Below are 27,371 nucleotides of genomic sequence, written 5' to 3' on the forward strand. Positions count from 1 at the left end.
TTCAGTTTTTCACTAGTGTGCTACAAGCCTTCCTTGCTCTCCTGTAGTCAGACCACTGTACCCATCCATAGGGCTGTGACCCAAACATGTGTTTATTTTCTGACTTGTTGTGTTTCCATAACTTCACAACTGTAATACTGCCTGACCATTAGTGTTTTGACCTCGTTTCCATTTTCTTAAGAGATATAATCTAAGGCCAAGGAATTTCAGAAAAAAAGTTTCCATGTACATCATACACATGTTATTACCATTTCCTTTTTTAAATGGTTATGAAATGGGGTGCCACTAAATTCAGAAATACTTTGAGTCCAAAACATTTTAGAATTGCTATATTAGGCTCAAGATGCTCCGAGTAACAATGTACCAAGTCCTACAGAAGTGCAAACAGGTTGTTCCTGAATGAACTGGCCAGCAGGATTAAATCAGTCTATATTAGGGCTGTCTAACTTTGGGCAGCAGAACCCCAGGCTGCACACCACTAGTGGGGAAGCCCTCCTGGGTTCCCCCCCTGCTGCAGAGGCAGCCTACTCCCCTTCCAAATGCATGCTGCTCAGCTCTGCTTCCAGCCACAGGTGCAGTCAAGGCAGCCTGGCTTTTCTCTCCCAGGGCATGAAGCAGAAGCCAGAAGACAGAAAGGGAGCCCACAGCGCCCAACTTTAACAGCAGCAGGAACAATGAGGGGCGTGGTGGCCAGGTAGGAGCCTCTGGTCCACATGTTAATACCCTGGTCTGATCCAGAGGCCACCTGTCGGACAGTCTTGGCTTAAATCAGGGATGGGCAAGGTCCGGCCCAAGGGCTGAACTGGGCCCACAGCAGACTCCATTTCCCAGCAGCCCCTGCCCATGTCACCGTGACTGCTTTCTATGGAGACTCCAGGAGCAGCAGGGCCATGACATGGGGCCAGGGTCTCTATGGAAACTGACCCAAGCAGCACTGGCGGTGCAAGCAGCTGGGATCTTGTGGCACTGGCTGCAGCTGGGGCAGAGCTGCGATCCACTGCCTGCATACCCTGGCCAGGGCGTGTAGGCAGCAGATCATGGCTCTGCCCCAGCGGGGCATGCAGGCAGTGGATCGCAGCTCTGCCCCAGGTCTGGATCATGCTGTCACTACTTGGGGGGTCGGACTTGATGATCTGCTCAGGTCCCTTCTGACCCTATCAACTATGAAACTACTACAAAATCCTGGCTCCAGACACAAGGGCAACTCCTCACCCAGCTGTGCGCCCTGCCAGCACGGCTTGGGCCAGTCTCCATGGAAACCCTGGCCCCACAGTGTCAGGCCCTGCTGCTCCTGGGGTCTCCATGGAAACTGGCTGCAGTGACGCAGACAAGGGCTGCTGGGAAATGAAGTCTAGCTAGCAGCGTGATCAACCATTTTGCTCACCCTTGGTTTAAATGGTATTTTTAATACTGAAATCAATGAGATTGGGTACCTTGCTAGGGCTCACTTGCGCAATTCAAAGACTTGCCCACCTTACCTGTGGATACTACCTTGATCTCAGAGATGAGGGAGGTCAGACAGAAAGTCTGAATGACTTTTTGAATCAAACTTAAACATTTTCTTTCAGTCTCACACTTAGTGCACTAGATTAGGGGTGCTCAACCCCTGGCTTGCAGGCCAGATTCAGCCCATGGAGACATGCCATGCCATCCACAGGGCTCCACCTCCACAGGTCTGAAAATCTGGCTAAAAAGGAGCGGTAGCAGCAATTGCCACCCCCCACTGCTGCCAAATTCTCAGACCCACGGGGAGTCCTGCAGGCCAGATAGCATGCTGGATCAATGCACAGGGGTGGCCCAAGCCCAAACTGGGCATGTAAGAGCCCCAGTCTGGCAGCAGGCCTAATAATGGCTCAGAGGGTAGAATTCCTGCCCATGGACGGGCCCTGTGCCGCTCATCCAGCCCGCTCACCAAAAGGTTGAGCACCACTGCATTACTCCAAGCTTATCTTATACACTTCTGAGCATCCTCTCATTGAAGTGTGAGGTCACAATTGCTGTTCAACATAAGCCTGCTTAGGTCAGAAAAACAATAGGAAAGTAGATAACAGGAGGGCTGCCACAAGCACCTGAATTCTGGGCAGGGAAGGAAAAAAAAAACTTGAGCTATGATTCCTACACATCCAAAAAGTTAAGCTAGGAAGTACTTACAAAGTACAAAGGAAGTAATAATCTGAAATTGGGGGGGGGGGAAATAACCAGTACTGACTGGTTGTGAATACTGGTTCACAAATTGCAAGGAGGGTTAGGAGATTAGATTTTTTTAACCCAAGAGCTGAGGTTAGGCCTGATATTTCCGAGTTCCTCAGATCAATGGTGACTCGTGGTTATAAGTGCTGGATGTATCAAAGACTGGCCCTGAATCACAGCCTGAGACTGATGATGACCACAGAAGAGCGAATACAATGTTTGGTATAAACATCAACTGGTTAAACCTTCCGGCTTAGAATAAAACCAATTAAATTTATCTGAAAGCCTAAATTTTCATAATGGTACCAGCTCCTGAAAAGTACTCAGTACCATTCAGGAACAGGCTTCTCAAACATGATTAATTAAAAAAGTTATTTATTCAGTCTTTCCAAACCAGAATTCATATTCCAGTACAAACATAAAGAAAACAGGCAGTACAATAAAGACTTTATCATACCAAGGTGGTCAAGGAGTTTCTTTTCATATAGAGTCTCTCCAGGTATTGCAAACCCTCATCTTTCAGTAATTCCAAAGGAAAGTGATGCAGATTTCGGTAATTTAAGAACAAGTTCTTGTGCCTTTCCAGCTTTGCCTCAGATATTGTTTTACAAAGTTCTGATGACATGATTGTCCCTGTTCCAGGCCCACATTAGAGCACATCTTCTGAAAGCAGACCCATTTCTACAAAGAAAAAAAAAACAGAAAAACATTACTTATTATATCCATGTATTGTTTTTCTCAAACAATTTGTTATAAGCTGTGATAATGGGCATCTGAAATAAAAGCTTACCTGCAGGAGCCAGCAATGATTACCTAAACAATTACTGGACTATTGTAGATCTCTCACTAATCTCTAAACAACTGATACTTATTTCAGGGAAATGTTTATGAAGTGATTATCGGCACATTATCAAGGAATGTTCTTGAATACATATGCTTGGGGTATTAAATATCTCAGCTACCTTGGATCCCACATGATATTTTGCTAGCAAGGAACCTTGGAAAAAATTCCTAGTCTATAAGCATACACACAGAAGAGGTCTAAAATGCTTATATATGATTCAAAAAAGCAAGGAAACTTTTTTCCAAGCCCCTTTCTGAGCTAACCTTTGAAAAACTACGGAGGTAAACATATAATTTATTTTTCTAAAAAAGACGGACACAATTTCATTATGTAGATTTTGTGCTTTGGACAGTAAAATGTTGCTGCAATTCTGACAGGCTACCTTGCACACAATCTAAGGAAACTGTTTATAGCTGTTAAAGGACTATTGTTTTTGGATTACTTTTATCTAAACTAACTAGAGTGAAACTTTATTCTCTCTCTGTAGAATTCAAGAACTGGATGTTCTTCACCTGGAAACTTCAACTTACACTTAAACAACTGCAAGTATGAAAAAGCTAAAGAAAGGTCCAGAGGTAACAAAATTAAAATTGAACCTATGCCCAAACACCAGACTTCATACATTTTCTGTGATTTAGACAGCATCAGCATCTGATATTCCATTTGCAATTCTTTCTAGGTCGAGATATCTTCATTGCTACACATCCACAGTTGTTTCAAAAGCAAGTACCAGGAATGCTAACCAAGGAGCCTGGCTTAAATAATCTGTTCAGTGGTCTACTATGCCAAGGACTAACGCATATAAATACACACATTTATGAGAGAACAGCCAGGGGGCTAACAGCCCATCTGCCAACAATACTTCAGATTTTATCTTGACTTTTTAATCAATGGAGCAATTTTAACCATAATACATCATGAAAAACATGCAATTACACAGATACCAAATGTGAACCTTAGCTATTGCCAAAAAATTGTTCGTAAAAAAAAAAAAATGGTTATACTCGAGACAAAGCTAAAAGCTGGCCTAGATCTGTACATCAGGCTACCTAATCTGTTTCAGTAACGCTCCTGAATGTAAGATAGCAGAAATGAGTAGTTTGAAAGATGCTATCTTCCTTGTAATCCAGATAGAAATACCAAGCACAGCCAGATGCGACATCCTACATACACTTCAGGGTCCTTCACCTCTAAGGGGGTCTGAGGTATGTTCAGATCAGTTCTGTGAGTGAGTCATTGTCATCTTCTGGCTATTTGGAAGCCAGCGTGAAATTAGATGCCATCGACGTAACTGAGCAACTGAACAAGAGCCTGCACTGGAAAGAACCGTACTACAACCAACAACAACCTCCGCTGGCAGCCTTAGGAGAGAGGATCCAAGGAAAGCTGACTTCTAGGATGCTGCCAGCACCACCGCTCTACTGGGTCAACAGATAAAAGTCTCCACTCTCCATGACTGAACACAACATCTCTCACGAGTGCTAAAAACTATATAAGAGCGTTGAAAAAACCATGATGTGAGAATATAAAAGCATGTTTACAACACCACGTTTCACATTGTGAGAAACATGACCTGTCCCTTTTTGGGCTCCTAAGACAATGGCCTATAGTTTTTCCACCACCAGCAGCTAACTATTCATGGCTCAATAGTTTCTTTTCAAACCTATGAGATAAAGCAAGCTCAAAAGGCATGAGGATGAGAGTGCAGATGTTAACAGGAAGAGAAATGTAGACATACACAAGAGCAATGGGAAGGGATCTGTGCAATGATGAATGGTGACATCGTTGGGAGGGAAGGATGGAGTGACTGGATAAATGGGAGGCTGGGGGCTGTTATGCAGGGAGACAGTAACTAGATGCCCAAAATGGGGGGGGATAAACACAGTTGTGTGTGGAAGTGGGGCAGGAGAAACGTGGGAGTTGGCTGAAGACCGACTAGATCTCTGCTGGGGGGCAGGTGGGGTTGTCCTGCTCAGCTGGAGAGGGGGAGAGGAGGGGTGACCATATCCCAGTGGGACCTGAAGTGCCAGGGAAGAAGCTGCAGGGAGCTGTGACCATGTAGGGGCTGGAAGGTGAAGGTTGCTGGGCTGGAAGAACCCGACACGACTCGCTGTCAATCCTTGTGGGGAGGCATGCTGGAGGGCACAGATCCATGTCACGGGATGGGAAGTGGCGGGGGGCAGGTCCACGCTGGGGGAGCGGGAGTGCTGGGGGAAGATCCACACTAGGGGTGACAGGGAGTCCATGCTGGGGGAGGGGGGTGCTAGGGGGGACCCATGGTGGCGGGGAGAGTGCTGGAAGGAGCCATGGGGGTGGGGGGAGGACTGCTAGGGGGATCCATTTTGTGGGGGGGAATCCATCCTGGAGGAAGGGGGAGTCCATGCTGGAAGGGGGAAGAGTGCTGAGGGAGTCCATGCTGGGGGGCAGGCTCAAGCAGGGGTTGGTGTCGGGGGCCGAGGCCTCTAGTCCGGGCTGGGCCCGCTCGGATTCCCACGTGGGACAGGAGGACGCCAACCGCCGGGGGGTGTTGGGGGGCGGGGACTCACCTGCCGCCGTCGGGGGGGCGGGGCGGGCAGGGGAGGGGTCCACGCTCAGCGCCGCCACCGGCAACTGGCCTCCGCGAGCAGGGCTGAAGCCTCGCGAGCGCGCAGCGCAGCTCGCGTGAGATTTGGGGCCGAGTCTCGCGAGACCTCGTTGCGCTGAGCCCCGGCAGTCTGCGCAGCGGCGGCGTTTCCCGCGGGGACCGGCGGTTCGGGTCCGGAGTGGTGTCACTGGGTGGGCGGGGCTGAGGCTGTGGTGGAAGCGGACTCGTCGGTTTTCTGTACACAGCGCAACGGGGGGGGGGCAATAATAATAACAACGATTGGCCTGGTGGATGACAGCAGCAAGGACCGTCAGGAGAACACAATCCTTCTGGGGACTCCGAGTTTGCATGGAGGCTGCGAGCCTGTACTCATCCCCTTCCTGCCACTTCTTCGCTTCGGTGTTACTATTATGATTATTACTGTTATTACAATAGTTATAATCTCTGGTAGCCAGAGGTGAAACTGATGTTGTTAAAACCTGGAGCACCACCGATTTAGCACGTATTGAAAGCAACGTACTTTGTCAGGACTGACTTTTGATTGCACACATTGACAGACACTGACACTGTTAAATGCGAGCGTGGACGTTACGGTTCCTGATAGGGGCGTAGATAAACGGGGCTTTGTCCAAACTCTGGCAGTGACGAGTTCATTTATATTCATGAAAGATTTAAGTGGCTTCTCTGAGCTGAAGATCAGCCCCCAAAAAGTGTGTTGTTTCTTTAAGCGGTGCCTGCGGAAATCAGGTTGCCATTGCAGAGCTGTCTTCGAGTCCCGTGGATTGGTTATCCCATCATGATTGACAAGTCTAAACCCTAGTCCCCGTTTCCAGTTGGTGGTTCGTTTTCTCCATCACCTGCCCTGTTTTGGCTTTGTCGGGTATCAGACTGCTTTGTGAGAAGCATGAAAGAGGATTTTTTTTCAAAGAAAACCTTGAACTTTGACTTTTTTTGTGTGATGAATATACTGTATGAAAGAATACAAGGCAAAGATTGGTAAGCTTACGTTGGAAACTGCAAATCAATAAAAACATTGCAGGCTTTGGAAAAGAAATCTCAAACTGAAACTATTCAAAAAAGAATGTAAGTGGATAATTTGATTACGCTACCCTGTACAATTCCTTTCCAGGGAGGAAGCAGGCTTTCTTTTCACTTTAATGGGTGGTAGTCATCTCTTGAATGTGAACACAATATCATTGCAAATTGTAAAAAAGAACAATGATGACTGTAAGCAGAGCAGTTGCAGGAATACTTTACACATCTGTAGTAATATTAGTTATGTTTACGACTTGCCTGAAAATTGGGTATGTGCAGCATGAGAGAGACACTCCTATGGGTCAGTTAATGATTTTGCTAAATCCCTCTGAGTTTTTTCTCAGAGAACCTCTCCCTTTCCTTTCCTTTGTACTTTCCTTTTCCTTTGTGCACAAAGAGGGAAGATGTAGAACAGTAATACAGCAGCAGTTTGTACAGCTTTAAGTTAAACTTAGAACTTTCCCTATACTTATCCCTCTCACATCATATAGGAATCCCATTGGCCTTTGTATTTTTTTGGATCTCAAAAATCTTGTAACTTCTCCAGTAAATCTGCTGCTGGGAGAAGCTAAGATACGAATGATTTGATCACATAGTTATGCAACTTTGGAAATGGATTCCCTTCACTAACAGATACAAAATATGGCTAGTGCACGTGGCTAGTGAGTGCTTATACTGCATATATTGCATGCAATAAAACCAGCCACATCCATGATCATAGCGTTCGTGCTCCATAAACTCCATCAAAGTATCAAGTGGGATGTTTTTCCTGTCAGTCACTACCGTCTCTTCTCAACCAGCTCTCAGGTCTCAGAAAAGATACACATTTATTGGGCACATCCAGACGAGCACAGCCATGCGATATGTAGCACCGTAAACACGTCTGCAGCACCACATACTGCAGAGTCACATGTTCTCCATGCTGCCTATGCACACACTACTCCAGTTTTTTTTTCTGTGGGTTTTTTTGACTCCGTGATATCCAGGCGTTGAAAAAAGAAGTGGAGTAGTACACACGCAGGCAGTGCACACCACTGAAAAGCAGAGCCAAGCCACCGGAAGCCACACTGCGGCTGTCAGCCAGGCTCTGCCCAGCAGGATCACTGTTGCTGTAGCCCTGGGAGGCCCCCAGGTAAGACTGCTGGGGTCAGCCCACCGCTGGCCGCAGCCTCTTCTATCGCCCCTGGGGTAATTTGCCGTGTGCCAAAGCACGAGTGTTCCCCGGGGGACAAGTAGGTATGGAACTGCTGCTTGTCCCCGGGAAACCAAACATCTGTGCTTATGTGAATGCAGCCACAGAGGTTATTTACTTTTAGCTGCTGGGAATGATTGAAGTATGACTGACTATAGGACTAATAAAAACACACAGCCTGTAGGTATTAAAAGTGTACAACTTTTTATTAGAGGAAACTATATTACTATATTGCAACAAGAAATGTGCCAGAAAAATTAGGTAGGTCTCTTGCTCAGTTTTCCAGTTACAGCTCTACTGCTTGCTTTTATTATGATGTTATTAATGTCAATAGCACCCTGAAGAATGTGTTGGTGGGATTTTTCACCAGTCAACATTGGTTAGATTCTGTTCCCATTCATATTTTTACTTAAACAGGAACAGAGTTAAAACAATAATTTTTGGTTTTTTGGAAATACCACACCCAGAATAAATTTTAAATTAATATGTATATAAAGACATGATAGCCTGGGCATACAAGATGACAATGCATTTTTATCGTAGTCTAAAGAAAAAAAATCTCTCTCTTCCTCCAGCAAAAGAATGTTAACTATGCTTGGAGCCAACTAGCCTTAAAAGGAGTTGATAAAAAAAAGAATAGGACACTTGAAAACATTGTACTGACAAAAGCTCTCCGATACCTAGATATTATTCTTTATTATTAAGTATGAGAAAGATCACTCATTCTTTAAATTTGGCATGTTTTGTAGATCTTATTGAGACATCAAAATTAAGCCAAGTCTTAACACTGTACTGTATTGAAAAATTATTGTATGTAAGTTGTGTAAAAATACCACTGCATTTAAGAGTATTTGAATAATAATTTGTAATAACTTATATGTTTTCCATAACCAAGGTACACTTACAGGATGGGTGAGCCCCAGAGTATCTCATGATGTTGAATAATCTTTGATGACTTGCCGTGTTTTTAACAAATATAAATATAGTTAAACTACAGGCTTAAAAGAGGATCAAACAGGAGAATGCAACAAACTCAGGAAGTTCAAACCTCTGGACACACAGACAGCTCCACTGTTACCCTTAGCACTGAACTCAGGAATAAGATAAAAAATAAATCTTCAGAGACAGAACTACTTCAGTCTCCTAGCCAGAAGCTTCTGCAGTGTGAACAAAAGGCAAATGTACACATCAGCAATCAAGAGGTAAGACAGCTATAGATAATATATTTTATAGCAAATCATTTACTTTCATGTAACATGAATTTCACACCAAGCATAGACAAGTACTAAGTTTGACATGAGACCTCCAGTATCTAGATTTTAATTAAAATGGTAATTTTTGGATCTAGGAGTAAAAGTGAGTTGAGGGATGGGGGCGTGGGAGGTTGGTTTCAGGAGCTTTTGGAAAGTGGGGAGGATCACGGGTAGGATTTCCATAAACAGCAATAACTCTGCTCCAGTTGTAGTCAGTGGTAAAATTCCCATCAGCTTAGTGGTAGTGTTAGAATGATACAGTAGCTGTGATGGTCCAGGAATTATGCAAGGAGCGAGAACTTTTTTTGGGTGATAGGTTTTACTGGACCACCTGCATAGATAAAGTTAGAGACGATTTTGAGTGCCTTGTATGCATTGTGTTCATTGATTCTCAGCTAGGGTCCTGTGCCACTCTTGGGTGCCTTGAGATTCTTTCAAAGGGTGCCATGCAATGTTATTGTTACCTGTACAAACATGATCCTCAAGATAAACCCAGAGATTTTACATAAGAATTCATCATGTTAGAAGCATTCTGACCTGTTGTGTGGTTTTGAGTTCCTTGCAACAGAAGATTTGCTCCATTATTTTCCTGTAGGCAAAAACCAAGGGAAAACTAAGATCTAGCATTTTTCAAGAGGTGCTTTGGCCCCAAGGCAGGGTGCCTTAAGAGTAAAACATTTGAGAACCACTGATCTATGGTGTCACTTCACTGAAGTCACTAAGGTTACCAGATATTAATTTGACCATTGAAAATACTTAAAACATATGCAGTGGCATTAGTTTCTTTCTAGTCTCTTCCTTTGCGTAGTACCATACAAAGGAGCCCCTTATGGAAAACAAGCCTACATTGTCCTTTTGATCAGTTCGATCTGAAGGATCAGTCAGGACCTGCATGTGAAATATCCTTCTTCCCTGCCCCTCACTCAGAGAAAACATACAAATTATCCAGTTGCACATCTGCGAGGGGCACGCAGGGAAGTGTATGCTTAGGGGCAACCAATATGGGTTCATTAGAGGCAGGTCCTGTCAGACCAACCTGGTGGCCTTATATCACCAGGTCACAAAACCCTTGGGCACAGGTGTTGCAGTGGACATAGTCTTTCTGGACTTTAGGAAGGCCTTCGACACTGTCTCTCACCCCATTGGGCCACCGATGTGGGGACGCAGTCAGGAAAGCTAATCGCACCTTGTCATGCATCCACAGATGCATCACAAGCAGGTCCAGAGAGGTGATCCTCCTCCTCTATGCAGCACTGGTCAGACCGCAGCTGGAGTACTGCGTCCAGTTTTGGGTGCCGCACTTCAGGAGGGATGTGGCCAACATGGAGAGGGTCCAGAGGAGGCCGCTCGCATGATCAGGGGGCAGCAGAGCAGGCCCTACGAGGAGAGGCTACAAGACCTGAACCTGTTCAGCGTCCACAAGAAAAGGCTGAGAGGGGATCTGGGGGCAGTCTATAAACTGGCCAAGGGAGACCAGCAGGCAATGGGACAGTCCCTCTTCCCCCAAGCACTACTGGGAGTAAAAAGGAATAACGGCCATAAGCTAACTGAGAGTAGATTCAGGCTAGATATCAAGAGGCACTACTTCACAGTCAGGGCAGCTAGGATCTGGAACCAACTTCCAAGGGAAGTGGTGCTCACTCCTACCCGGGGGGTCTCCAAAAGGAGGCTAGATAGACACCTAGCCGGGGTCATTTGACCCCAGAATTCTTTCTTGCCCATGGCAGGGGGTCAGACTTGATGATCTGCTCAGGTCCCTTCCTCCCCTACCAACTATGACTATGACAACTGAATAGTCCTTTTCCTTTGTCTTTTCTACTGTATTTCTGTTGTTTGACTTCATGTCAGTCACACCCCACCCCACCTGGTTAGTATTCAGAACAACAGCATGAGCATCTTCTGATTAATGCAATATGTGAATGGAACATTATACTTTTTCCAGGCAGAGTTCTGAAGTAGTCATAGTACCGTAGTGTCTCTGGCATTGATACTCAGAAGTGCTGAGCACCAGAGGTGTAACTAGGGGCCACTGCAGCAACCACCCAAGGCATCAACTTGGATGGGGGAGACAAAAAACAGCTGCTACCTGCCACTGCACAATCATGCCAGCAATACAACAGCAACTGAAAGTCATTGTTGCCCTGCATCTTGGATGCCCAGCCAGGTTGCTGCACCTCTGCTGACCACCCACATGCTCACTTGAAATCAGTAGGATCTTCAGGCACAGAACAGCTTTGAAATCCATGTTAGATATAAGTTAGACTGCCTCAACACCTGTGTGCTTTCTTTCTGGCAGTATAAGGAAGCCCTCCCAGAGCTTATGACATATTTAGCCCTGGCCAGAATTTGCTATGGAGATCATCACTGGAAAATGGCAGAAGCCCATGTTAATTTGGCTCAGGGATACCTCCAGCTGCAAGGTGAGTTTACAGAGTTCCCTGCTCATTTTTTTAAGCCCAGATCCTATAGTTTTCTGACGCAACTCCCAAGATTGCATGATTTGGCTTTTAGCTTTATAGGGTTTTTTGTTGTTTTTTTTCCCAGAAGGATGTTTTTAGTCTTAGTAAATTAGAACTAAAGCAATTTTAATAAGGAATAAAAGGACAAATGTATAAAAAAAATGCACTGAATTTCTAGTTAATGCTAGTCCTTCATTTTTTTTTTCTTCTGGTATCCTCCAAAATTGGTGTCTCATATAATGTCCATAGGAGGAACACAGCTGAAAAAGAGAAGGGGTCTGAAGTTTCAGAATTTGTCTCAAAGACACAATCAGTTGTAAAGAAATCTCAGAAATGACGACTTTTTAGTCTCTCAAAATGAGGATAAGGAGAAAAAATAGTTTGGTAGTGGAAATTTTCTGAGACTAAGTCTGGGGCATCTGTGAAAGTGGTACTTGTTCAGGTGTGCTACAGAGCAATCCTGAAGTGGCTTTTTCTTTCTGGAAAATCCATTTGAACACATGGGGTCAAACCAGTTTACTCTAAAACTACCATAAATCCTAGTAATTTTTCATTTATACTTCAAAAATTTCTAAGCCATTTTACAAGCATGTGACTATCTACTTCCTATCATGTGTTCTTAACGTATGGGGAATATTAGCAAGCTATCAGTTTTTAGGTTCAGCCCATCTTGCATCACTGGGATCCTTGAGAAATACTCTTACTTTCAGTTAAATATAGAAGTCTTGGGAGAGAGTTTGGGATCATGGAATTTGTGGGATCATATCTGCTGTCTGTATTCCTTAAAGACAGTAATCCTTGCCATGTCTGTGTTTTTTCATTGCATTTTTTCTAAATATTAATTGGATAATAAACTTCACATTACAAGTTAGCTAGTTAATAAGACTTATGTTTTAAGCACACATGCCATGTTTAAGCACACTTGAAGTCTTTATATATGTGGCCTGACACTCTACCATAATGGATACATAATAGTGGCATGTAATATTGATGACAGTTTGGTCAAACCAGTGACTGAATGGGAGACTTTAAGGAATGCTCAGAGCACATTCATACCACGACCTGCAATATAGTGTTGCGATAAACAAGGTAGCTCTAAAAGAATCAGAAAAAAAATCTAGCTGTAACAGTACAGAGCTTAATGCAGACTAATTAAGCTTGCTTCTCAGACTAATTTACACATGTGGAATCATTTTTAGTTAAATGTGTGAATGGTTTTTAATAAATAAGAAACAATGGTATATTTTTGGACCAGGATGTATGCATTATTTTAAATTTATCTCAGTTCTCTAATTCCCTCACGCATTGTTTCTTTTATTTTTAAGAAGAAATGTTTCTTACAATAAAACTGTTCTGTAGCAATTCTGAGAGGAGACAAAATTGAGAGTACTTTGATTTTTACAGCCATAAATCTTGCTTTTTAGGTAGACCAAATGTAATCCTTTGCTACTTAAACCCAGTGGCTCAGCTGGGTCTTTTGCCGAAGAATATGAACTTATATTGTAGAATATATTAAACCAAGCCTTCCCACTTGAAAAAGAAAGATTGTCTTCCTCAGTACACATATGGAAGTAGCTGTGCTTTCCTCATGTGACTCTAAAAGCTGAATCCCCCACTGAAGATTTGCTTTCTTATGTATGTTCACAGGATTTTCACTGCAAGCAAAACAGCATGCAGAAAAAGCCAAAGAAATTCTTCTTGCCAGCTCTCTGATCCCTTCATCTGAGTCTGAACAAAGGATGGACATTCTTCAGTGTTCAGTTGCTATTTCTCATACATTAGGAAGAGCATTAACTGCACTTCATAAGTATCCTTTCTCACTTTTGTTTTACTATGTGTGATTGATATTAGAAGTTTTTCAGATAATTGGATTGGATCGTGGTGAATTGATAAAACCAATGTGACAAGCATGCCGTGTGGTCTATTCAGAAATCTAGATGAAACCTCACCACACTCCAAAAATGTCTTCCATAATCATCTCATCATGCTAATAACCATGGGCAACTAGTGCTTCCCAAGTCTGGGCAGCGGGGGCACCAGATCGCCAATTGTGGGAGAGACAGCGGGGTGGAAGTCCCCCAGTGGCCGATCGCCAAGCCCAGAACCACGAGCAACGAAATCAGAAGTGCACTTCTGCCCATGCTTCTTGTTTCGCGGCTGGTGCTTCCAGGGGGTGCATGGCCGACCCCAGGGGGTGCACATCCACCCCCTGCACATTGCCAATGCTAATAACAGTATTCCTTAGTGTGACCTTACTGTTCCTTAGTTTTGCCAGCTAGACCTTAGTCACCAGGAAGTGGCCTGCATCATTATCATTGGAGGAGGTTACAGTATGTTTATTAACCTTTATGACCTCACACGCATCATTGTAAACATCTGACAAATTTAAAAGGTGCATTAAAAAGCAAAATACAACAAGGTATATAAATAGCAGGCAACATAGTCCACAAACTGAAGTGTTCAGTCTACACAAGATTCTTTACTGTGTCTTAGACCAATCTAAGGCATAGTAAAGTGTCACCATCTACACACATGCGGGACTTACTGGGCACATCTACACAAGATGCTTACTTCACATTAGCCTAATAACACTGCAGTGGTGTGGCAGGCAAAAACTGTGCTAGTAGCCTATTGCACAGTTATTAGGCTAATGAACAATAAGTGTCACTAAAAAACTATGCACCAGAGCTACTGTGCAGTAACTAGTTACTGCTCTTTTAGTTATAGTACTTTATTAAGGAAATACTAAGCTAAATATGCAGCATCTAAGGCACAGTAATGAACATGTAGACATGCCCAGTGTGCAGTAAATTAGACTAATGTGCCATTTCCTAGCACCAGGATATACAGGTGCTAGATTAATAGTGCATAAGCTACTGTACAGTAGCATACATGTGGATGCTGACTGGGAGCAATTAGCAGTTAGCTCCCAGTCAGCCCAGGCAGCAGGGTGCCAGCTGCTGCCTGGCTAAACCCTGATGTGGGGGGAGCTGTGCTAGCTACAGGGGCAGCTGTCTCCCTACCTTGTGGGGGATCGGGACCTGTTCCAATCCCCACATGTCTGGCAGAACTGTCCTGGCAACTGGGACTGCTGCATTCCAGCCACAGGGAAACCAGGTTGGGACCCAATCTCCATGTGGCTGAAAGAGCTGTCCGTCCTTGGTGGGGATGCTGCTTGCCAGCTACATGATGATCCCCATATGGCTGACAGGCCGTGTCCCCACTGAGTGGAGACAGCTTTCCTGGCCACATGAGGATCAGGATTGGGACCGGCCCCTGTCCCCCCTGCCAGTCCTGGGGCTGGCACCCAGGGGAACTTGGCACTCCCCCTGGCTGCTGCAGTGGGGGAGAGCAGGGCAGGAACAGCCCTGGACTGGGCTGCTCCTCTCAGGGGCAATTTGCTCCAGATGGGGGCGCATGTGTAACACTTTAATGAGCCTGAAAGCACTTGCACTAAAGTAAAGGATTGTGAAGGTTGCACGATTCCTTGGAGATTCACTGACAACATAGCTCAAGTGTTGGATTTGTTGTCCTCATGCACATTATCCTATCTTCTGCCTTTTTCACTTTTGTAAGCCTGTATGGTATAGAAAGGAAAAGAACAGGAGAATTATAAACATCTGCACGTTTATGGTCACAAACATATGTGCATCTACCCCGACGATAACTCATCACTGTATATGTTCTTTATGGTTGCTGCAAGGTGGGCTTTCTATTCATTATATAACTGAAAGTACTTTTTAGACATTAATTAAACCTCATAACACCCTTGTTAGGTAGAACAGCTAATCTGATGCAGGGACAAACTAAGACAAAAATTTGTTCAGATAATTTTTAAACATCACACATAGTTGTCTGGCAATGAAAGTAATATGAATGATGAGGGACAGCATCTCACTATATATTTAACATGAATGTACTCTTACTTTAAAGGAACTGACAGCTGTATCCCTTTGGCAAATATTGTAAAAAAAAAGTTTTTAAAGGGATTAAATTCTAGGTCTTTCAAATGCTGAGTTGTTTTTAGTTTGTGTGGATGTCTCAATATTTTATAGTACTTTAATGCATTTTATTTTCCAACACAAACATTTGTAGTGCTCTCAAAATTCTTAGCTTGCAGCGTCTCCCGCTGTATAAACAAAATCATGAGGGTGGTCTATATATTTTTCCTAACCTGTCAAAGTATGCCAGTTGTTTTAATAAATTACACAAAATTAATGCAATTATCCTCAGCACAAAACAGATTAAAAGATGCAGAGAGAAGTTTAATAAAAGCTCGGAAACTTTCAGAGGAATTGCTACAAGGCCAGCACGTGCCACCAGACAAGTGGATGGAAATCAAAGCAGGAATTGAGTTGTCGTTTGCACAGTAAGTTTGGATTCCAGATAGTATTTAAGAAACATGTCAAAATAATCTGTTTAAATCTAACCAATTTAAATTAAAAAGAATAGAATCAGTATACATGTTTAACACAAAATACCGGAGGCTGTCATAGTAACAGAGAATTTGAAAGAGGTTTTATAACTTTATTCTTTTCTGCATTCAATAAAGGGAAGTTCTACTACCAATAGTTTTATAATTCCATTTTCATTTTCAAGGCAAAGGTGAATGCATGCAATTCCCTTCAGAGACAATCCATACTGCTTCTTAATTGGAAGAAGCATCTTTATAAAATGAGGTAAACTACTTCCATTCCTTGCCAAAGCAGAGTAGAATCCCCTTCTCATATCCTGCTATTCTGTCTCACCTGGGAACTTCTTTTTAATGGTTCTATGGTGTCCCATTGAGCCACAGCAGCTGTTTATGGTGTTCTCTGAGCATTTGGTGCTGTGTGTACCTCCGAACTTGAAGCAGTGACTCAGCGATGCATGTTCATTGGCTGGAGGCCCAGCTGCCATCATGACCTTTCATCAGGAGTCCTGTTCCATCTGTTGTTTTGGTTACTGGAGACACCCCACTGAACGGTGAGATTAGTATTTTCTTTCCTGCTTGATACTCTCATGGTCTCTTGGGTTCACGTCACTAGACTCTTTGCAATGCTTATATATCTGCACCTGAAAATTGATCTCTAAAGACCTGATCCTGCACAGCACAGGTTTGAAGTACTGCTCATGTTAGCACAAGGTTAAAAGTGATACGCAGGACAGAGTGCTGAGAAAATGATCCTGCTTTAAGGAGGGTGCTACTTGGTAACTACTGGATTATTCCCACCTACTAGCAGCTGTGAGGATAGGAGCAGATCTCATTACTAAGGTCATCAACAATATTTCTTTACCTACTTCCTTTTTATCTTGTGTCCTGGAGAGTAAGAGAATGGAGAAGACTTAGGATTTACTCCTGCTAAGAACAGAGATCTGCTTCCTCCTGATGACTGTCTATATTGGGGTACAAATAAGGTTACCAAATTTGTATTGAAGTGCAACAGCATTGTAGGAGAAGAGATGCACATTATCCAGTTGCCACTAATGTAGGGAGTGAGGCTTCTGCCATTAGTCTGTTGCTCAAGGCAGAAGACCTAAATTCAGTTCCCAGAGTAAACTGGCACAACTCCTTTGACTCCAGTGGAGTTGCACCTGTTTGTGCGAGAACTATATACGGCCCTGGTAAATGCCTAACTGATTATATATGCAATTACATTAGCAGGCTGGTTATGCAAGCTCACTACTTTAAACATTAAGTGTTAGCAAAAATACAGGTAGAGTGATGAAGTCTCCTGCAGTCATTTTGCTAACTCACTCTAATAGGCTTGAGAGAAACATAAATAAGCTTCAAAATACCTAGTTCTTGATTTGCATGTTCGAGAGGTTCAGATGGGAGTTTTTTCCCCCCTTTTTACCTTTTGGGCTGAGACCTGAACCTGCAAAATTCTGAATCTCTTGGGATTCAGCCATCATTTGGGACAACAGACAAGTCTACATGCAGTATTGTGGATAACAGTTGTTTCATTCAGTAATTCAAACTTTGTAACTTTGGGTTTCAAAATAAAAACATGCTCAACTCCATAGCCAGACAAAGGGTCGGTCATGTCAACAATAGGCATTAATTTTACAGACCCATCATAGAAAAAGAAACAAACAAACTTATTTCTCCTTCAATGTCAGATAATTAACAAGTAATATATTCTCATTTAGTTTGCATATTAAACTTTGTACGGGCGACTCACCATTTGCAGGGGATATATTCCTGTAATCCCTGCGAATGGCAAAATCTGCAAATAAGGCACTGCGTTTGTAAACGCAGTGCCCAGGTGGGTGGGTGGTGGGCAGCAGCGGTGGGAGCCTGGCAGCAGCAAGCGCAGAGCTTCTGAGGACAGTCTCTTCCATCACTGTGCGAGTGTTTAAAGTGACTTTAAAATGCAGGTTCGCCTTTCGCAAATATTTAAAACTAAGAATGCTGAACCTGCAAATATCGAGGGTTTCCTGTACTGACACAAGAGTGTGGAATTCTTGGTCATCCTTCTCTTTGAAATTCCTCCCTTAAGGATCAGGCCTGTGTTCTGGCTGGAGGAATCCTCTTCCCGTGAGCACAAAGTATCAGCAGATCAGCCCAATTCACAACAGCTGCTGCAGCCTCCTTTAGCTTCTGTTGCTGGCAGGTTGGTTTCTGGCTTGTGCAATGCAGTAGTAGGAGGCAATAGTAGCCCAAGGGAATCTCGGCTACAGTCTGCCAACTGACCCAGCCAGAGAACTTCTTTTCCATTGTTGGGGGGGAAGGAGAGACCAGTTAACACTTGCTGCCCCAGCTCAGCATGATTGCAATACTACAGGAGTACAGCAGGCCTTCTGAATATGGTGCAGGATGCCAGTAGGGAAACTAGCTGGTATTTGTGGACTTTCCCCCTCCACACACAGAAATCTGCCTGGTTTCCCCTAGGGAATTTCCACTTGTCAAAAACTTGAAAAGTTGCTATCAACAACTTCCAGACTGTGATCCACAGAGCACTTTCCGGAGACCTTGAAGGACTGATAGGCACATAACTCTCCTCTTTTCCAATGCTAAATCACATTGTATGAAACTAAAACTGCAGTAAAGTCCTTCCTAATATGACTTTTTCTATATGAGCAATTGTAGTTGCCATAAGAATGTTACATATGTCTGTAAACAGGAGGGAAAATCTCAAAAGGGGCTTCAGCCAACAAGGACACTGATACAGAGAGATAGAATGCTCTTTTGAAAGAGCCACCCGGATACCATGTGAAGATTTGCTGCAGTACGAAAAGAAAATCCCCACAAATCGCACACCATTAGTTATGACATCCTTCCCTGGAACGTACATGGAAAATCCTCAAACAATTGCAATTGAAAATCCTCAAACAATTGGAAGACAACCCAATTCTTAAAGAGATCTTTCCAGAATCACCTATCCTAGCCTGTAAACAAGCACTGAACCTCACCAACCTCATCACCAGAAGCAAACTCCCCATAACCCAAACCACACCCAGTGGATCCAGACCATGCCAGGACAAGAAATGCAAAACCTGCCAACACATCTCTACCACTCAGACAGTAACTACACCACACAACAAATCCATCAACATTTCTGGAGGTGCAGAAATAAGATCCAGGAATGGTATACATCTCATCCAGTGCACCAAATGCCCTGATGGAAAATATGTAGGAGAAATCAAACAACAACTGTGTACCAGAATGAATGTACACTGGAAATCTATCAAAGACAAGAATACCCAATTACCTGTGGGGGCACATTTCATAGTGTCATAGTTTCTAGGGTCGGAAGGGACCTGAGCAGATCGTCTAGTCAGACCCCCTGCCATGGCAGGAAAGAGTACTGGGGTCAGACGACCCCAGCAAGGTGTACATCTAGCCAGCAAGGTGTACATTTCTCACAAGGCAATCGCTCCCTCTCCAATCTCTGTTTTAATCCTCAAAGGGAGCTTACAAAACACCTTTCATAGACAAGCGTATGAACTTCACTTCATAAACCTACTGGATACAAAAAATCATGGACTCAGTATAGACACTGGATTTATAATGACACATTACAACTTGCCTGGCATCTGATTTACCAGGTACCTGTCAGACCTGACCTTTTATACCAAAAGCTTGCAAAGAACACAGTTCTCTTTTCATGAAAACTGAGATACTTTCTACAAATAGAGATTAAAGAAAAATGTAAGTTATCACAAGACTCACAATAAAATCATGACAGTCGGCAACACCATTTGAGATGTGGTACACACTATGAAAAATGTTGATAATGCTCAGTTCTGGGCAGCATTCCTACTTAGGAAGGGAATATATGCTTAACTGAAATCAGTGGGACTTAAGGGTAGGTTTAAGTGTTTTCTGAAATTGAGGGGTGAGTTTGCTGCTTAGCATTGCTTCTAGCAGTTTTTTTCCTAAGGGTATGAGGCATACACTTAATACAAAAGAAATATCTCAGGATCATAGAAAAGCAGGGCTGGAAGGGACCTCACAAAGTCATTTAGTCCATCCCCCTGCTCAAGGCAGGATCATCCTGACTAAACCATCCCAGCTAACTAAAATAACCAACCTGGCTTTGCACCACAGAAATTTCTGAGAAAAATGTCCAGGAAACCAGCCTCACTTTATGTTTTCCTCATTTATAGTCTGTGCTTTCCATTCTTCCAAATGTGTGTTAATAGAAGTTAAAGATGAAAAAGGCTGGTCTTCTGGTCTGGACTTCATTTCTCCTTATAGTATCCTGTGTTTTCCATTGCTTCGTTCAGCCTAAGTTAAAATTATTCAGGTCAATTGGGTTTCCACCATTTCCCTGCCAAGAGATACTGTTCCAGAGTCTGATTAGTATCACTGTTAAGTTTTATGCTATTTAAATTTTCCTTTGCAATGGAACTGAAACTAAGCCTTTCCTTTTTTGATATTTACATCTTTCAAATACTTTGAGACAAGTCTTTACCTGGAATAATTCAACAACATTCCAGTTTGGGAACATAAGACCTATTGCTTTTGGTAGCTTTTTATATATTAGAAATTTGTGCGTTGATTCTTTTCTCACACCATTAAAAATAGGAGTAACTGCACTGAAGCATCATTGTGTGCTTACTGATGCGGAAAGGATCCATATAATTGAAGAGTCTGAGTCCTCTTCTGTATTGTTTCCTGATGTCCAGCTTATCTCATTAGCAAATAGTGTTGGTGCAGTGATGCTTGCTCAGCTGAACATAATACAAATTACAGTGAATCGTTTCAATGCTGTTTACCTTGAATCCTAAGCTTTTGCTAAGTCAGCTGTAGCCTACAAAGCAGTACCCAAAACTGGAAAGTAGATGGAGCCCTTACATGCCTAGTGCCAGTTTTCCAGTGCTTAATCATGAGGCACCATCCATCTTTATGTTTAAGCTGTTATTTTATTTAATTAAATCAAGTTTATTAAACCTTAATTGATTCTTCTTTCACTCTGACTTATCTCAGTACCATGTTAGTTCTAATGAGGAAGCTTAAATGCCCTAATTTGAATTAAAATGACTTTATGTTGCTGTTACTTGCTTTGTTTCATGTCAGATCTGCTCAAAATAAGTTTTTAAAACTATGCCCTCCTCAGATTTATGCTGAGCTCATTATTAGAGGGATGACCCCTGACAACAAGATCAATTAGGCTGGGGGAAAGTCTTTCTAGGAAGTAGTAGTAGCAGCTAGCGTTACTTTTGGCAAATTCATGGGAAAGATACAATTCTAATAGATGACAGACTAACAGTGGATTTTGGCCCTAGTCCTGCAATCTGTTCCCCTCAAATTCCCACTGACATTACTAGTGTTGCGTATACAAGAAATGAATCCTGAAAGACAGACATAGAGACCAAATTCCACTGTAAAAACGTACAGAGCACATACATAATTGCTGCCCATCTTCCAGTACCCCTCCACCAGTTTCTCAGTAAGGATCCATCTTACAGGGTCGGAAAGCAGCTTGTTCTCATGGCTCGTCAGTCATTAGTCTCTCTTTAGAAATTGCCAAGAATAGAAGCTCTTGAGGTGGGGATTTTTATTATGTGGGCAGTTGCCAACTAAAAACTCAAGAGCTACCAAATGCATGTCATATAAATCAGCATCAGGGTATGGTCAAATGAAGCAAATAAACCTTATTAATGGGGTGGAGGAGGAATTTACCACTCACCAAGCTGATCTACTACAATGGCTTTGTCTATTTGCCAGCCTGCATCAAGTGGAAGCTAAAACACAGTAATTTAGCAGCTGTTTTATTCAGGAGTAACCTGCCCCAGAGTAGATTTCATTTACTGCAAGATAAAGTAGACACACGGGCAATGCCACGGGTCAGTAAATGTGCAGTAAGTCTTGCCTCTCCCTCCCCTTTTAACTTGCTATGATTATTTCCCTAGTTGATACCCTCATTCTTTATCTTATTGGCACTGCTACTATATGCTGCCTGTCACAAATACATTTACCGAGAAACATTTTTGCTCTCATTTTAGATTATAAGACTCCTTAAACTAGACGGGTATCTTAGAAAAAACAGTATTTGCAATTGGCTCAGTTTTCTCGACAGCTTTTCCCATCACTTTTAACCCAAAGAATAATATAAGGAAAAGAACAGCATTACCCTGCACATAAGCGTTTGGTAACTTCAGGCTGCAAATGGCACAAAACATTCTTTAGTCTATTTTTACATGACCTTGATCATATTTTTTTCTGCTGCCCTTTGCTGTCATTGAGATTGCGCAATGGTTGGTCTCCTGTTCTGTTTTGCATTCTGCCTAATCCAAAAGTTGACACTTCTTTATTCCTCCCCACCTCCCCCCACCCCTGGTTGCCTCAGTTTGTCAAGATTTGTCCAATTTGCAATTGCAAAAGGCTTCCTAAGCACTTCTAAGTGTGCATTGGATCTAATCAAAGCAAAACTTATTTATGTGATAACAAAGGTCACAGTTTTGCTCGTATTTACCTCTCGGGCAGGCTGTTTTTACCTCGCGTCATCCATTTCACCCTGTTAAGTGCTTTCACATGCTGATATGTGTTCATGTACTGTTTTCATATTTACTGGAAATCACAGTCACTGTCTGACACTTTCTTTTCCTTTCATCTTAGCCCTTCATTCTTCTGAAGGAGATAGGCTGAGTCCCATACTCTTGGGTCTCAGGATAAAGGTATATTTCTTTTAAGGCATTGCAGTTGAAGCCCTTTCTCCTTTATGTGGACTTAAGGATTTCATGTATTTTTTATAAGGTTGACTAGCATCTGGACCAAAACGTCCAGCTGTCCCGCTCCTGTCCACCTAGCTCCCTCATCGCTTCCTAGGAGTCACAGCAGTACACCTAAGCATAGATTGAGTGTTGGCATTTTTTTTTTACATTGCATATTTGAATCTATGTATTTTCCACTGCTTACTTATAAGCTATGCATATTCAGCCAAGGTGCAGCAAATCTTTGTTGTAAAAAGCTAAACATTTTACTATTCTGCCATTCCTATCTGGAGAGTGTTAGTTCCATTATGACAGAACTAAGGCACATGGTGAGCTGTTTTTTATACTGTGTACGTATAAATAGTGAAGGAAAAACCTGTGGTGTACACACAGCTCTTAGATTGATGTGGGCTTATAGTGGGACCTGTTAAAGTGAATATCGACATAATGAACTTCTGTCCCTGAGCCCAATGAAACATTTGTTTGTAGAGGGCTTGCTGGATTTGGCCTTATTTGGACTACAAGGTAAAATCCTTGCAGTTTAAATAAGGAGCCACACTTTGTTCACTTATCTGATTATAGTTGCACAGTTCATGAGGCACAGCTATAGTCCACCTGTTTGAATGGATACTCCATAAGAAATTTCTGTCTTAAATACGCATTTTCTAGCAATAGTAAGGGAATTGAGCAAACACATGAGTAGAACAAAAGGGACATTTATATTTATTTTCGTTGCTGTGTATATCTTCTCATGAAGTATTTGAAGTAAATTCTTGAACAGTGTGTTAGTGGAAAGTTAAGCAGCCAGAACTTGAGCAAAGACAGATTAGAGAAGACACGATAAAGTTGGTTTGAGCCATTTCTGAAGAGCGGGTGCAGGTTGTTGATATGAGAATAATTTTATAGGAGTGTCTGCTAAGTATATCTTGTTCTTTCATGTCCCTGTCTCCTTCCCATTTTTGTTACTCTTGCAATGCAAATTGGATAGAAACCTAACAAAACAGGGCAACTGGAAACTTCCTGGTCCTAAAGGAAACCCTGGGTGGCACAGAGTTACATTATCTACTCCCCTTCTTCTGGTGTATGGTTTGATGGACTGCAGACACAGCTGAAAACAGAAAGGGACTTGGATAATACATGAGGAATTGCTAGAAGCCAATACAGCTGTCCCTAAGGGGCCATTTCAGAGAGCAAAATTTGAAGTTAATTGTAGGCTAAACCATATTACAACAGGAATCAATTCAGTCCCCATCAGTCCAGAGTCAGAGGAATGAGAGAAGGACTTAAATCACCTTCCCTTCAGCCCCTGAGACCATCTCTAGTTTTATTACTTATCAAGGCATATGGAAACTACAACCACATGTCTTCTTGGAAATATTAGTCATCAGGGATTAGTGGCAGCTATATACATTCATCTGAGTCTGGAACTTATATTAGGAGTTCTCATCCCGAAGCTAATTACAACTACCTCTTCTGTTTTGTTAAGAAATTTAAGTTAATTCTGTTACATTACTTGATGAAAATGTGGTTTGACAGTCTCTGAGTATTTTCTTGGACTGTTGTGTTTTAATGTCTATATCAGATGCTTCAGTATTTTGATATGCATCCATAACCCTCCCTCCAACCTCCCCCCCCCACACACACACACACTTTGTGGCTTAATTAGAATGATTTAGAGATACCTAAATGTTAAAAACATTCATGCTGATTGATAAGATTCCTTTGTACCCATATGGAATATTTTCAGGATTTATATGAAATAATTTAAGTAACTGTGTCATTGTCAGGACACACTTCTGATAACAGGGTCCAGTTTTGCAAGCACAGAAGTAATTATGGTGATTTTATACATATGAGCAGCCCTGATGAAATGGTGTTTTAGGATCAGAGGCACTGGTATAATCAATGCACTAAAGGCTCTTGTACATGTTGATATGCTCAAAAGTAGCTACTACCTAGTTTGAGGCATTATAGATAACGCTATCAATACAGGTTACAAACGCAATACAGCTGTAACTTTACAGCGGTTCTCATTGCTATCGTTTGTTTCTTGAACAAAAAAAAGTGAAATGTCCAGCAAATAACTGGCAGATAAGGTTCTTTGGGTAAATGTCCATAGACCAATATGACTACAACCAACAACCCTGCAGCAAATAACTGTGCACACAGAACATAACCATATTATTTGTGTTTAAAGCTTGTTGCTAGAGAATACATACCCTTAAATGTCTCATACTGCAGCTACTTAAAAGAAGTGGAAATGCATTCTTCATAGACAAGGCTTTGGCTTCAATTTACATGAGTTTGAATTAGCAGATTAAATACTGTGTGTGTGTCTTTAGTGAATTTGAGGATCTCTCTGAATGAAACAGTAAAGAAAAACTACTTGCAAAATATTCATTTTCCTTCCTATTCATTTTTTCATAATCAGGGTAAATTTTTCCTATTCATTCAGGACAGCATTCTTGTCGCACTGAAGTCAATAGCAACATTCCTCTCGACTTCAGTGGGAACAAAATTTAGAGCTAAATAAGTGTCCATTTGAGCAAGACCTTTGCTGAGCAGGTATCTGATGTCTGAAAATATGGCTTTATCCTGTATAAGCCTATTAGCATTAGCTATGTTGTGCCATTTGGCCAGCTCCAAAAGATTACCAACCAGTGCCATAATCAGTAGCTATTTTTATCATATGAAGCCCAGATCCAGGAAACTCTTGCACATGGTTAGTCCAAGCTGAATCAATAGGTCACTTATAATAAAAGAACTAGTTACTTAAGTGCTTGGAAAAATCAAGAGAGCCAAATCCTCAGCTTTGCACCCAGTTTGAGTAGATGTGTGGAGGGTAAAAGGATGTTTTTCCTCTTACTTTAGGCTGCAGGGCTGCTCTGCAGAGGCTGTTTCACCCCAGTGCTTCTGGATTAGCACATATAAAGACACATCCGTGGGTCTCCATGGCACAGACCAGCACCAGACTTACAAACTATCAGCTCATCTGGTACCAGTTCCTGCCTTAAAGAATAGAACTTTGCATTGTCCAAGAGATGTGCATTAGTATTTCTGTACCCCCAGAATATTTTCTTTCTCCACTCATGAAGCAGGACCACTCCAGTTCTGCTGCCCATGTGCTCTATGTGGCTATGGATTTGCTACAAGTACTAGGATTTGCTTTCTAGAACATCAGGTATGAGGCCTCAGTTCTCTATAGTACAACACTGAAAAGTCTTTGAAAGGGCTTCTCTTTGTAATGCATGGATAATAAATCCCCTCAGTTCTTCACTGGGACCTGTAGGCACAACTGCCACACAAATTAATAGTAACAACAACAACTATGAAATAATGAGAGCTTTATTTGATCTGTATTTAAAGCCTAATGCGTACTGGGTTTTCTTCTCCCATAGTGCGTTCATATGGGCACAAAACAACCAAGATTATATCATCATGGTTTTTGAGTTTGGGTTTGGTTTTGTGGGTTTTTTTCCATCCTCTGTGATCTTAGCAGTCTGTCCCACAAACAAAGGAACTTTTCATTCAAGCTGTTATTTCCCTGGCAAGGTCCAGCTGCTTTATGGAAAAAAAGAAGAGTAGAAAATGAAAACTTTTTTCAGTGCTTAGATAGCCTGAAAGTTGGCCATGCTCTAGAGGCTAGAGTAATTTAAAAAGGAAAGAGACACAAAGTATTAGAGGCCTGGAAAACATGACTTATGAGGAAAGGCTGAAAAAATAGATTATTTAGTCTGAAAAAGAGAAGGTTGAGGGGGAATTTAACAAGGGTCTTCAAATACTCAAAGGAAAATTTATAAAGGGGATGGAGACAACTATTCTGTGTGCTCACAGTGAATGAGAATAGGAGCAATGGCCTCAAACAGCAGCAGAGGAAATCTAAGGTGAAGACTAGAAAGAAGTTTCTGACTATGAGAGTGGCCAAGCATTGGAACAGGCTGCATAAAGAAATTGAGGAATTTCCATCCCTGGATATTTTCAAGAGCAGGTTAGACAGACACTCAACTGGGAAGGCTTTTTCAGGGATGAGCCTGCCTCGAGCAGGACTAGTTAACCTCATAAAGTCCCTTCCAGCCCTACTTTTCTGTGATCCTGTATATCATGAGTTTTCTGTTACAAAACTACAGACACATCTGTTCATAAAAATGCTATTTCTTAAAAAAAGGAACAAAGCCTACATTTTAAAGAGTACATTCTACTAGGTAAGCAATTTCCAGAAGCTTTAAGTAAGTTAGAAGAGCAAGAAACATTTTTATTTTTACAGAGGGTTAGTTCATACCTCAGATGTGTTCCTGGGTCCGACTTTTCTTCCACAGGTATGTAAACTGATAGGCACTTCCTGCTGGTGTCTGCCTTTTTCAGCTGTGCGTGTGGCAGTAACAGTCTGGGTTCTTCCACTCCAACCAAGCTGGGTATAACAAGGTAGCTGCACACATTGGTAAAGCCCTTACCTAGTTTCAGCAGTGGCTGCCTTAGGGAAAGAATGTGAACCATAACCTTTTAGAGTAGATAACACTAGCTTTCTGTATTAACCTGGAAGCAGTAAGCACAGAGGTGCCTCAAGCACTGGTGCTAGTGTATCCCTCTGTACATCCTCCTAATATGGTGTTGGCCCAAGTGTGGTTCTGTTAGTCCACAAGCTAACTGGCATTGGTTTTAGTTGTATTTTCTT

General features: G+C 42.4%; 2 protein-coding genes across 5 annotated transcripts in view; one reads left to right on the forward strand and one right to left on the reverse strand.

Moving 5' to 3' along the window:
- LRRC28 (leucine rich repeat containing 28) overlaps positions 1 to 5,712 on the reverse strand; it is an 84,356-nt gene extending 78,644 nt beyond the window's left edge. For both annotated transcript variants that reach the window (XM_090029671.1, XM_090029670.1), the window contains exons 1-2: positions 5,581 to 5,712; positions 2,648 to 2,871 (exon numbers count right to left, since the gene is read on the reverse strand). In XM_090029671.1, the coding sequence (XP_089885797.1) occupies positions 2,648 to 2,815 (168 nt within the window). In that variant the 5' untranslated portion in view covers positions 2,816 to 2,871; positions 5,581 to 5,712. The remainder of the gene's footprint in view (positions 1 to 2,647; positions 2,872 to 5,580) is intronic.
- Positions 5,713 to 5,757: 45 nt separating this feature from the next.
- The window catches only part of TTC23 (tetratricopeptide repeat domain 23), a 60,339-nt gene continuing 38,725 nt past the window's right edge, over positions 5,758 to 27,371 (forward strand). Inside the window, exons 1-6 of one of the 3 annotated variants that reach the window (XM_090029653.1) lie at positions 5,758 to 6,614; positions 7,640 to 7,785; positions 8,832 to 9,047; positions 11,395 to 11,518; positions 13,205 to 13,364; positions 15,801 to 15,926. In XM_090029653.1, coding sequence (XP_089885779.1) covers positions 6,590 to 6,614; positions 7,640 to 7,785; positions 8,832 to 9,047; positions 11,395 to 11,518; positions 13,205 to 13,364; positions 15,801 to 15,926 — 797 coding nt within the window. In that variant the 5' untranslated portion in view covers positions 5,758 to 6,589. Of the gene's footprint in view, positions 6,702 to 7,639; positions 9,048 to 11,394; positions 11,519 to 13,204; positions 13,365 to 15,800; positions 15,927 to 27,371 lie in introns of all 3 variants that reach the window. The other 2 variants (XM_090029654.1, XM_090029655.1) reach the window with 2 other exon arrangements.

Source organism: Crocodylus siamensis, chromosome 15 (genome assembly GCF_052110815.1).
Source record: "Crocodylus siamensis isolate JL-2025a chromosome 15, ASM5211081v1, whole genome shotgun sequence".
In the NCBI taxonomy this organism is placed as follows: domain Eukaryota; kingdom Metazoa; phylum Chordata; order Crocodylia; family Crocodylidae; genus Crocodylus; species Crocodylus siamensis.